General features: G+C 40.0%; 1 protein-coding gene across 1 annotated transcript in view; it reads left to right on the top strand.

Annotated features, from left to right (window-relative positions):
- Positions 1-13,078, top strand: part of LOC126089526 (tectonin beta-propeller repeat-containing protein) — a 235,915-nt gene that overhangs the window by 187,324 nt on the left and 35,513 nt on the right. Inside the window, exons 15-16 of the mRNA XM_049906916.1 lie at positions 6,480-6,705; positions 6,916-7,035. Coding sequence (XP_049762873.1) covers positions 6,480-6,705; positions 6,916-7,035 — 346 coding nt within the window. The remainder of the gene's footprint in view (positions 1-6,479; positions 6,706-6,915; positions 7,036-13,078) is intronic.

The following is a 13,078-nucleotide window of genomic DNA, read 5'->3' as shown; positions in this document are numbered from 1 at the left end:
GCCTTCAAACTTAACTGTGTTAAATTCATCCATTTATTGTTGCACTAGAGGCAAACAATACATAGTCAGGAAAGCAAAAGGTGGTTCAGAATGTTCCATGAACACATGTTCCTATTTTGCTTCCTGGTTTGTAGGTCTGAAAGCTATCTATAGGACTGCTGTGGATAGTTGAGGTAAGATGTTGGGAGCTGTAGCATTGATGTGTACATTTTTCATTTCATTAAGATAGACTGAACCGATGCCTTGTTTCTTGCAGTCCATCAGTACTGGTTTTGCTGAAACAGGAGTAAAGTCTCAAAATCTTTGTTTAATTGAGCAAGTATTGTTATGTTCCAGTTGGCATTCATCTGTCTACCAGAGCAATCACTCATAAACAATTTTAGTGTCAGGAAAATATAAGTGTGTAAGTCTGAGTAGGGTATAGTGAACTTATACTAGAAAAAGGGTCAAAGGTGGATGCACTTTCACAATCTGTTAAGCTCCTTTTACATGATTTTCATAATTTGTTTCAACTGACCATTTGTGGCAAGTATGCCTTATAGCAGCATCCAAGGCATATTATTCCTGTACTGTGACTCACTGTCACGAGTGGTGGCTTATGTTTACATGTTGGCATCAAGATTATGTGTTTTATAACCATATGGGAGCCTTTATATTTTATGAAGCAACAGCTTTTTCATGAGATGAGAAAACATTTTATTTTCCAAGCACAGATCAAGAACTAACAAGAATAAACAACTCGTAACCAAGCCGACTACGGCAAAGATAAGTATCTGTCAGCTGCAGCTTTCACTCGCTGTTCTTGGCGCAGTGGATAAATGATGTCGCCACATCAGCCCCCCTCCTTTTGGAACCGGGTGCACCATGTATGTGGGGAAACTTGCACTTGATTTTTCTACCAGCTCTCGTGAAAACATCTGGTGCAGGCAATGGCTACTTCTGTTCTGCACTTGCTGCTTCGTTGTCCTCTTCTGAAACCGAGGGCTCGGCGAGACTATCTGCTGTTTCTTTGGCCTCCACGTTTGAGGGTGATTTTGCAGACCGAGGAAGGAGTGTACCCTCTTCGGTGTAAGCAGGTTTAAGCCACTCAATTGAGACTGTCTCTTCTTTACCATCCTTATCGATGTTGAAGCTATGGCTTCCTCTCGTGATTACCCTGTATGGTCCAGAGTAAGGCGAAACAAGCGGCGGGTGCACCGTATCATCCCTAGGCCACACGTGGGACGTTGCTTGTAGGTCGTTATGTACAAACACTCTCCGGTCTCCATGTCTGACAGGGTTAGTGGGTTTGATGTTTCTCATTCTAACGCTGAGTTTTCTCGCGAATTGCAGGCATAGCTCAGGGACGAACGGCTGTGTAGATGCTGGAACGATAAATTCTCCAGGAACCCCCAATTGCTCACCATAAACCAATTCTGCGGAAGAGCATTGTAAGTCCTCCTTCATGGCCGTTCTCAATCCGAGTAGGACCAGCGGTAGTGCTTCAGGCCATGACGTGGAACTACACATTAATGCAGCTTTGAGCATGCAGTGTAGTCGTTCCACCATTCCATTACTAGGTGGATGATAGCTTGTGGTGGGTAGGTGGTTGCACCCGCACAGTAGTAAAAGTTCATTGAAAAGTTGGCTTTCAAACTGCCTTCCGCGATCTGTTGTTATGTTTTGCGGAACACCAAACCTGGAGAACCATGAATGCAACAGTGCTTTTGCAGCCGACTCCGCAGAAATGTCTTGTATTACAACTACTTCTGGCCACCTGGTAAAACGATCAATGATTGTGAGCAAATAGCGTTGTTCTGAAGAGCATGATAGCAGGCCCACAATGTCCACATGTATATGTGAAAATCTTGCAGATGGCGTCGGGAAGTCAGCAATAGGTGCAAAGACATGTCTGCTGATTTTATTACACTGGCATGTTAGGCATGCACGCGCCCATGCACGACAATCTTTTTGTATTCCAGGCCACACTACTTTGGAGGAAACTAACTTGGCTGTAGCTCGTACTCCTGGATGTGATAGGTTATGTACTGCACTATAAATCTCGCACCGATATTGTTCTGGTATGTAAGGTCGCTCCTTTCCTTTTGCAACATCACACCAAATTCTGTCTGGAACATTTGGGACAGACAGACGTCTGAGCTGCAGCGCAGTTCTCTGTTCCTCTATTAGGCGGCACAAGAAAGGATCTTCTCGTTGTTTAGACGCTAACTCGGTCCAACGAATTGAATTTAAACTGGCACAATTCCTAGACAGGCAATCTGCGACCAGGTTGTCTTTTCCTGAAATGTGACGCACGTCAGTTGTGAACTGTGCAATGTACTCGACTTGCCTGCACTGACGTGGTGAATTGAGCTCTGTGTCTCTTTGAAATATAGCTACTAACGGCTTGTGATCGGTAAAAATTGCAAAGTGCCTCCCTTTGACAGACGTGCGAAAATGCTTTATGGCTAAGTAAGTAGCAAGCAACTCACGGTCAATAGCACTCCATTTTTGCTGCTGTCGAGTCAGGTTTTTATAGAAAAATGCGAGCGGCTGCCATCTGCCATCAACTTCTTGCTGTAGCGCTGCACCCACTGCTGTTTGACTTGCATCAACCATGAGCGCTAAAGGAGCGCTCAATCTTGGATGTCCCAGTAGTGTTGCCCGAGAAAGACATTTCTTTAAGTCACGGAAAGCTGCTTCAGCATCTGGACTCCATGGAATTTTACGATTTCCTGTTGTATTTTTACCTGCAAGTAACGTTGTGAGTGGCTCTTGGGCGGCAGCTAATTTAGGTAAGTGACGTCTGTAATAGTTGAGCATGCCTAAAAATCTGCGAAGTCCTTTGTAAGTTGTGGGAAGGGGCATCTGTTGTACTGCTTCAACCTGCTCAGGTAAAGGTGACAGGCCTGCTGCTGAAACCAAATATCCCAGGAACTTAACCTCGCGTTTTCGAAACGCGCACTTTGTTTCGTTAATAATTATGCCATACTCTGTCAGATGGTGGAAAAGCTGCCGCAGATGTTCGACATGCTGATATACTGAACCAGAGAGTACTAAAATGTCGTCCATATAACAAAATACGAATGGTAATTCTCGAAGCACCTCATGCATGAATCTTTGCCATGTTTGGGCAGCGTTTCTGAGGCCAAATGGCATAAAATTGTACTCAAACAAACCGAATGGTGTGATAACTGCTGTTTTTTAATGTCAGATGGAGCCATGGGAATATGGGAAAATGCTTTGGCGCAATCAATCACACTAAATATTTTGGCATTGCTAATCGTACTATTAAAATCAGTCACATTGGGTACTGGGTAGCGGTCGGGAATTGTGCGGGCATTGAGCGCCCTGTAGTCTCCACATACTCTCCATGAATTGTCTTTTCTACGGACCATGTGAATTGGAGATGCCCATGAACTATCGGACCTACTTACAATACCTGTTTTTAGAAGTCTGCCGAACTCAGCTCGCGCCGCGAGCAGCTTCTCTGGAGGCAGACACCGCGGGCGGAAGGCAACGGGTTGACCTTGTGTCGTGCTGATGTGGTGTTGAGTATTGTGTCTGCATTTCCTGGTTGCGTTGACGGGTTCGGTAAGTGCTGGAAAGTCTTGAAGCACTTCACGAAAAAGTGATTCCTCCGACAGTGCTCTGATATTGCCTACAGTATACGAATCGTTACGACTGTCGGGTGTCTTCTTGCATGAATCACACGTGTGCGCCCCGCTTAGTTGCGGGTACGAAATTGTATCACAATATCCCGACGCGGATGACGCGGTAGAGAAGCCGGAAATCTTCGTGCGGAAAGAGATGGGCACATTGCACTGCACTTGAACCGACATGGAAGACGCAGTAGGCAATATCCCTTCTGTGGGAACTGTCACCAAACAACGTTTAACCAGGTCGGGCATAAGTTGGTAGTTCTGTAAAAAGTCCGCTCCAATTATAGGACTCGGCACATCAGCAACCACAAAAGTCCATTTTGGATGAAAGTTGGAATTCAGATGTAATGCCAACTGTTTCTCACCATAGGTAGATATTCTGGAATTTTTTGCTGCAATCAGCACATGTTGCGTTGTTGTCGTGAGTATATCACCTCTCTTTCTTGGATAAACACTAACTTCTGAACCTGTGTCAATCAGAAACTTCTCACCTGAAGAGAGGTCCAACACGAACAATCGGTGTGATTGGTTGACTGCAGATACCGTGGCGTTTTCACCTCTTTGAATCACGCTCTGACTCGGGCACCTATGTTGTTGTTGATGAACGTTAGCACCCTTTAACGCCCGCCTCTTAACTTTGGGTATCTGTAGGGTTGAATACATTGACGGGCAGCTTTACCGAAGCGTCTGTGGTACCAGCACCATTGATCTGTCAAATCCTGTTGGATAGCATTTCTTCATCTTTTCCAACTGCGACTTCGTAGCTGCTGGTGGAGTGAAGTTACTTGCACGTTGAGTTTTGCCACTTGTGCTGCCAGTTGCTGTATGGTGGGTTCGGTCGATGAGCACTGCTGTTGGGAAGTATTAGTGCATGTTCTTGGCTCACTGACGTCAGATTCCATCACACTACACGTTCTTGGGCCACTATCCTGGCTGTAGTTGAATTCGGAATACGCAGAAACTTCGGTTAAGGTGTTTGCGATGGTGTCTGCCTTATTTGCTAAGACTTGCAATGGTAAGTCCATTTCTGCTGCAATGACGGCATGGATGTTGGCAACGAAGTTTACGAAGCCATATTAGATGTAAAGACTCTTCAGGTAGGAGTTCCGGACCGGCTAATGTACGTAAGGCTTTGAGTACTTGTGACGGAGTCTTGTCGCCCAAATCTTCGTATGCGAAAATTTTTTGTAGTCGCAAATCTGGTGACAACGTATAATGCTGTATGAGAGTTTCCTTTAGCACAAAGTAATTTTGTTGCGACAAGGTTTCTTCTACTTACTCTATCACTTCTAAATTTAGATGTGAAACCACTATAATATATTCATCAATGTTGTTAGACACTCCACGCTGCCAAAATATGCATTCAGCCTGCGTAAACCAAAGCTGGGGGCGCGTCGGCCAGAACGCGGAAAGCTTAACATTTCCGTGTCGTGTGCAGGTACTCCCATCTTTTGCGTTAACATCTGTCGTTCCGTTTTGTGGCGAATCAAAAGGCGTGGACCGCGATCCTTGCTCGAACAGACTGTAGTCTTCAATCTTGATTCCACTGCCCCATGCTTTTGTCTCTGAATTCATTATTCTCGTCGGTATATATATTTTCTTTATGCTTCTGCTACGATTTTTCGGGGTCACCACTATGGGAGCCTTTATATTTTATGAAATAACAGTTTTTTCATGAGATGAGAAAACATTTTATTTTCCAAGCACAGACCAAAAACTAACAAGAATAAACAACTCGTAACCAAGCCCACTACGGCAAAGATAAATATCTATCAGCTGCAGCTTTCACCCTCTGTTTTTGGCCTAGTGGATAAATGACGTCGCCACAACCGTATAGTATGGTGAAAGTGTACGTATGGAGGACAGTCCTTTTTAACAAAAAGTCAGAGTAAGTTAACATCATCAGGAACTGGCAATTGTAATAGAGTTAATTCATGACCAAGCAAAATTCATTGTGGATGTTATTGACTAAAGTCTTACAGTATATTCTCCACATAGGTGAGAACTAAAAAATAGGAAAAGTGTCATTTGAAACATCAACACTTACTCCCTTGATGAAGTACAGACATACACACCAAACAATATTTAAAAGACAGCATATAGTGCCTATTTACTTTGTCTTTTGTGCTTTGTTTTTCTAAGTGCTAAATAAAACCCTAAACTATTTTTCTCCTTCAGTATAGCTGAACTGTAGAAGCAGGATATACATGTGTTCATCTCTTAATTTTTTTGTTTACAATGTGGATTTTCTATTATTGTATTAATTTGGAGCTATTTTTAGAATCAGTGTGCTGAGCAGTCTTTAAAGGAGATCAGAGTGGGAAGGGGGAGGGGCTACTGCTACTTACTAAAATTTTGTGTCTTGATTATAGATGAGGATTTTTTCAAATATTGAGGTTAGATTTTATCATAAGATACTTAATGAACTATTTGTTTTAATTTCATGTAATAACCAAAATATCAGTGCAAGGGGTTTTCTTTTTAGCAGGTTGGGGGTATGTGCGTAAGACGTAATATGCCAATCCTTTTGATGTAAATGAAAAACAAAGCCAGGATGAAGATAATTGGTGGTTGGATGTTTGATAATAGGATGTTGACATAAGATAAGTTCTGGAAACCTGCTTGACCCTCGGAGTTACTCCCAAAGGCCTAACACTGAAAGTCCCCATTTCTGGATGTAATCCTACTCTATCCCAGCCTCTTTTACAGTTTCTGATACATTCTTGAAATTTGCTTGTCCCTTGGAGTTACTCCCTGAGACCTAAAATTGAAAACCCCTATTTTTGTTTCCAACTAATTCTTTTTTATAAAAACCTATTAATATATTTTATTCCACAGGTTTGCTGTTAATTTGCAGTATTTGTCATTAGCTGTGCGTCACAAAGCAGATCTAGAGGCCAAGGACATTGCATTCCATTTCAATCCTCGTTTCTCACCAGATGTAGTTGTGAGAAATTCATACTTGGCTGGTTCATGGGGAGAAGAGGAAAGAGAAGGAGCAAATCCCTTTAGACAAGGAGCAGAATTTACCATTACAATAATTTGTTGTGAAGATGAGTACAAGGTAGGCACAATTAACAAACTATTATAAGAAATAACCAGCTTTGCTAAATAGTTTTTATCCGAATTTTGCAGTATATAAAACTATTAATTTCATTGACACATATTAGATGAATGAAATCTATAAACCTAGCATAGTTTAATAGAGAACAAGATGTTTTTAATCATTAATGTGTGCAAGGGCTGACATTAATTTCCATCTGAATTTTTTTAGGTTCATGTAAATGGGCAACATTATGTCACATATACTCATCGGCAAAAACCACATTTCATCACCCACCTTTACATACATGGTGATGTCTCACTAACTAAATTTGTATACAAATCCAAAAAGGTATGTTTTTTGTGTCAAAATAACAGCTGTAAGTATAAAAAATATATTGTAACAAGTTCCTTTTGATGATATGCACTGCCTTGAGTTGGGTGCATTGCAGGGATGAAAAGCGAATTCTAGAGAGAAAAGGTACAAACACAATGAATTAATTTTTTTCTCTATGAATGACACTTCCTGCATAAAATATGCAAAGACATTTGCAGACTGCAAGTAATGTTGCAAAGAAAGCTGGGAAACATACTGAAAATTTAGTTTAAAATGTTGACCAGAACTGTAATGTACTCTTCGTGAGGAAAATGGGGAAAAACAGCCAAATTAATTGCAATAGTACAAGGTTTATTGAAAACCCATTGACCTAGGTTTCGACTTATTTAAAACAGTAGTATTCAGAAGGTACAGTGATTAACACTGGTTACGTGATGTTGTGGAGGTACGTTAAATATGTAGCTGTAAGACAAAAATGAAGATCAAATTCACCTCCTAATAATAAAACCACAAAATGTCATGCTGATTGTCATTGGAAAGTGTTTCACAAATGCAACTAGCGAACTGACATTATGCTATTATGAAGAATATGAACTGGCATGTCCCCAAAGGGCTTCTGCAAGATGTGAAAGAATAAAACCTTTTTATCCTTGTTCCATTATTCCATTATAGTAGAATATTATGACAGCATGGAATGAGGAGTCTTAGTAAGACTGGAGGTTAAACTAATTGCTGTGAATCAGATGTATTATTCCTGTTGTATAAATTACTAATGTGACTCTGTTTTCCATTGTTATTTGTGATTCAATCTATGCACAGGCAATGCATTAAACACCATATGATTTCAGTTTCCTTAGTACAATTTTGTGACCTACACAATTAGAGGCCTTATCAAGATCACAGAAAATGCCAACAGGGTGATTTTTCTTGTTAGTTCTACCAGAACTGAGTCTGCCTCCACATGCTTCACTTGGGGGGCATCTCTGTGGCATTCCTCTGGAACCCAGAGCATGTTGGTATCTGCGGAAACAAGGCAGCCGACATAGCGTCAAAGGCTGCAGCCTCTCTTCCTCGGCCCGCTGTTCACATGGTTTCCTTTGCCGATCTGCTGAACATTTTATGTCATTGTGTTGCTCTTTTACGGCACAAACATTGGTCTGCACCTCTTGATAATAAATTGTGGGACATAAAACCTCTTTTAGCCATTGACATCTTTTAAGTGGCAATCTTCCCCTGCTTTGTCCCCACTGCTCTCAATCATGAATGGTGAGACACCTTTTACTTCAGTACCCCTGTTTTAATCCACTACGTGCCCGTTTACAACTGTTGCCTGATATATCTTACCTTGTACCAGATGACATGAACTCAGCTGATCGTGTCCTTGTGTTTATCAGTATTAGTGAGATGACATTGGTAATTTGAAGCTCTTTTCAGGTAGAACAATCCCCCCTCAATAGCAACTTTCTAAGATTTCCTTCCATTTTTAGTTTCCTCCTTCTTGAGTTTAGCTCCCATTGCTGCTGATTTAAATTCCAGTTTTTACCCTTCACTACGCCACGGAATGGGCGCTTATGGCCATAGCAGTTTTGTGCCCTAAACCATAATCCAAAAAAGAAGGAAGAAATAAACAATTTACCGGTAGTTTAAAAGTCCATACAAAGAAAAATGCTGGTTAGACCAAGCTGGCAGGTGACTGAAGTTATTGTGTAGTATCTACCAAAATTATAAAAGTAAAATTTCACTTGTATCTACACCAGCTCTGTGCAAGACGAGAAGCTTTTCTCCTTGCTCTCTTATGCATCATGGCCATTGTACCTTACACCCCGCCCCAGTTTATATCAGCTTCGGTTCTTGTTCTTTTAATACATAAGAAAAATAAAACACTATCCTCATTTTAGATGTTACCAGTACTTGTGAACATTGTGTAATGCAGCTTCACTGCTTGTGTGCCTATGCCGAACACAATTCACCCTAAATGATATTACATTATCTTATCAGACATCTCTGTGTAATGTAGAATTGACCTCTTGATGTGACAAGAGGTGGGCCTACCATTATAAAATGTTTTGGGGAGTATTGTGTTGTCAGTAGAGGCGGTATTATGTTGTCGGTAGAGAAGCAGAACTGCAGAGTGGGTCAGTCAGGACAGCTAAGTGACTTCAAACATGGACTAGGCATTGGATGTCACCCAGGAATAGTGGTGTGCACTGAAGAAGGCGGCTCTATATTGCATTCTGCACAGAGATAGATGGAGAATACTTTGCACTGGTACCAGTGTGCCCTCTGTCTCTGTTGCACACACCATGCTCCAGCCATTGTGTACCTTAATAATGGGTATCACCAAGATAAGTGCTGTACTGATCCACTGAAGCTGCTTTTGATTCCCCCTAGTAGAATTTAAGTGCTTGGAAAAGTAGCACTTTTGAACATATTACTTATAGTGTTTGTTTTATGCCACCCATAATGAACAGTATAGTAGCTAAGTAATGTCACCATATGTAAACTGACATCAAAGTCAATGCTAAGTGTTCTACATGCATTCTGAAGCAGTCATGTGAAGTTGGTACCCAAATTTTTTTCAGAGTTCTTGGTAGACATGCTGTAGTTCTGGAGTTCTCTGTACTAAATCTGAATAATTCTGCAGAATTTCATGACGAAAATACTAAATTTTAATGTTGTAAAAAATTATTTGCCAATTTGCGAAAATAAAATTGTGATCACAATTCTCGATAGGTCCCCGAGAGTTCTACAGAAAACCTTAATGCTTTTTTTTTGTGTAGGTAGTAGTTTATGAGATAATTGCAATAATGAGGGTCCTATTTTCACTACAGAAAAATACAAAATCACACTAGAATTTTGATGGTAGTTCTGATCATAGTTCTTAATAACTGTCCAATAGTTTTATCAAAAAAACCTGCTATAATTTCTTGTCCAGGTAATCGTTAAAAACTGCAATAATATGGGACTCACTTCCCTGACGTGTAGCTTTTCGCTCGGAAGCTGAGCTTTACTGCCCTAGTTGTGACTGGTGCATGTAGGTGCAGGTCAACACACATCATGTCGATTGTCATTATGTGTCCAACTGCTGATAACCCTAGCAATCTAATGGTAGTTATATTACAACAACTTTAATTTAATTTTATATTATTTACTACACTTAAGTACTAGATTTGAAGGCAACTGTCTCTATAATGTGCCATGAACTCTTGTTATTTCAGTGATGATTCTTTCTGGAATTTTCCAGTATTTAATAAGACATATGCTTTTTTTTTTTTTTTGCCCCCCCCCCCCCCTCCCCCGCTGTGGAGTTCAGATGTGTCGTACAGTCAAGCACCTTGTGTACCTTAATACTTTCATTTCAGGGTTTGAAAATAGCAATAGGGATAGGGGTAGGGTTGTGTTCGCTTAGAGGAGCTAAAAGAACAACTGACTTATGCAATTAAATCAATTAATTTATGTCAGCTCAAAAAACACACACTTATTGGAGTGCCAATCATCAGTGTTTGGAAATTTCTTCAGTGAGAAACTGAGCAGTCATGGGTTCACTTGTGGTGCTACAGTTACTGTAGAGTGTCATTTACTGAAGATAATTGTGGACGAGATTTCTGGATCAAAGTGTGTTTGTATGTTTTTCTTGTGAGGAGGGTGAGGGGGGGGAGAGGGGGGGGAGATAGCTTGGTGTTGTCTCTGCTCGCTAGGAGTAGTCGCAAATAATGCTTAGCAGCCTAAAATAAAAGTTGTTTGTTAGACTAAATTAACATTTTAAATGATTTAACTAATGTATTTAAACATCATCTTTTATAGCCCAGGAACCTTAAGTTCCATTAATTTGATTCTTTTATCTGTGACATTGTTTTGCCATCAATAAAGGTCATGGATGAAAAGCCTCGTACTTGTCTGTATGTCATCTTAGAAAGACTTAGGCCTATGTCACTTTGTGCAAATGTTCTTAGCTGTAGGAAATGTGCACTGTGTAATGAATGCCAGAAATTAATTATGGCAGAATTTTTTGAGGACTTCGCTCCATAGTTTGGAGGTCCTTATTTCTGTTTATTGTATTCCATCAGGAACAGACTACTGCATTGTCTTTTGAAGTACTCTTGCACATGATAGACAACATGGCCTTGATGGACACTAGAAAACGCAATGCCAGACCAACAAAGAAGCAATGAAGCTTGTACTTGGATCTGATGTACAGAAAGAATTTGTGACTTACGAAAAGGAAAAAGCCAGAAAAAGATATTTATATTTGCTAAAGTAAGTTGATAAGAGTTAGCAATGACATAAGCATCATATGAAACTTCTGTAGCATTAGTGATGGGGAAGATATTTTTATAATTGGCCTCCAAATGCTTACACGCCATCATAGTAATAAGGATATTGAAATGAAAGTGAAAAAACTGCTATATCAAGGCCAGTTAAGAGATGAAATGAGGAACTCTCTCAGGACGTACCTCAGCAACTTGAAAACCTTGTTCATTGTACTGTCTTCTCACTAACTTCAGGTGGATCAAATGATATATGCAGTGTTGCCCAGTATATAATTTTTGTAACAGGAATTGGTGTTAATTTTAATGTCTTCCAAAATCTTGAAAGTCTGGAGGCATTGCATGCTAAAATAATACTATCAGAAATATTGGAAAATGTGGAATTATGCCTGAAAAAATTTAGAAGTATGTTATGGTAAAGTCATCAATGTGTGTACTGATGGAGAGCCGCCAGTGATAGGTAGAATCAATGGCACTGAAACTTTAATCAAAAAGTTTTTAAATCATACTGTACTAAAATATTACTGCATTATACATCAAGAGTCACTGTGTGGAAAAATTTCCAAACCTGAAAGAACAAGCGTCAATATGCTGTGGATAAGAACAGTTTGTGCAAATATACTGAATAACATAAATATTGCAAAGGTCATTTGAAAGTCATTTTCATAAGTTTGAAACCCATTTTTAGTTAGTGATCAAAATATAATACAGATTCCTAATGACATAGAATTAGAGCTGAGTAATTTAAAAGCAATTTTTTTTGTTAAAAATGAAATCAGTATGCTTTTTTCATATCAAAATAATTCTGCTATAATTAATTTCTGGTATTCACTATGCAGTGCACATTTCCTAGAGCTAAGAAAATTTGCACATTGTTATATAGACCTATGTCTGTTTGACATGACATGCAGATGAATACAAAGCTTTTCATCCATGACATTTATTGAAGGCAAAACACCACTGATAAAATGAAAACATTGAAAGTGTTAATTAAGTCTACAAATGACCTTTATTTTAGGCTGCTAAGCATTGGCTGGGACTCCTTCTAGTGAGCAGAGATGACAACACCAACACCAAGTTTTCTCTCTCTCTCTCTCTCTCTCTCTCTCTCTCTCTCTCTCTCTCTCAAATGACCCTCTCCAGCAGCTGTACCACCATAAGCAGGGTCTACAACAGCGCTCACATTCTCATTGAAGAGGTGATTTCTGAATACTGATGATTGGTGGTCCAATAAGCACGTGTCTTTTGAGTTGACACAAGTTAATTGAATTCATTGTATGAGTCAGTTGATGTTTTACCTCTTCTAAGTGAACAAGAACCTACCCCTATTCCTATTTTACAACCGTGACAGCGGAAGTATTAAGGTACAAAAAGTGCTCGACTTCGATGATGCATGAACTCCTCTGTGAAAAAAATAGCATATGTCTTGCTAAATACTGGAATAACCCAGTATGTATCGAACAATGAAGTAACAGGAAATCGTGAAAGCAAATTATAGAGAAAGCTACCTTCTAATCAGATACATAACTGTAGCAAAGAAAATCAAATTTAATTTTTTGTAATACAATGTCTCCACTCCAGGAGACACCGCCTTAAAGAAGCACTGTCTGTGTGGGCGGAGAGGTTTGCATGTTCAGATGACACTAAGAGCTATGCTGGCGGTAGCATAGCTACTGGCAAGGCCACCCAAGCCAGACAGGTCTTTGTCAATGAACCAGACGAAGTGTGTCTCAAAACAACCTATCTTTTCACTCCCTGTTCTTCATACTTTCACATTTGTAAGAAAAAGG

The sequence above is a fragment of the Schistocerca cancellata genome, chromosome 1 (assembly GCF_023864275.1).
Source record: "Schistocerca cancellata isolate TAMUIC-IGC-003103 chromosome 1, iqSchCanc2.1, whole genome shotgun sequence".
In the NCBI taxonomy this organism is placed as follows: Eukaryota; Metazoa; Arthropoda; class Insecta; order Orthoptera; family Acrididae; genus Schistocerca; species Schistocerca cancellata.
The sequence above is the reverse complement of the archived record's forward strand: the minus strand, read 5'-3'. Positions and strand labels throughout refer to the sequence as shown.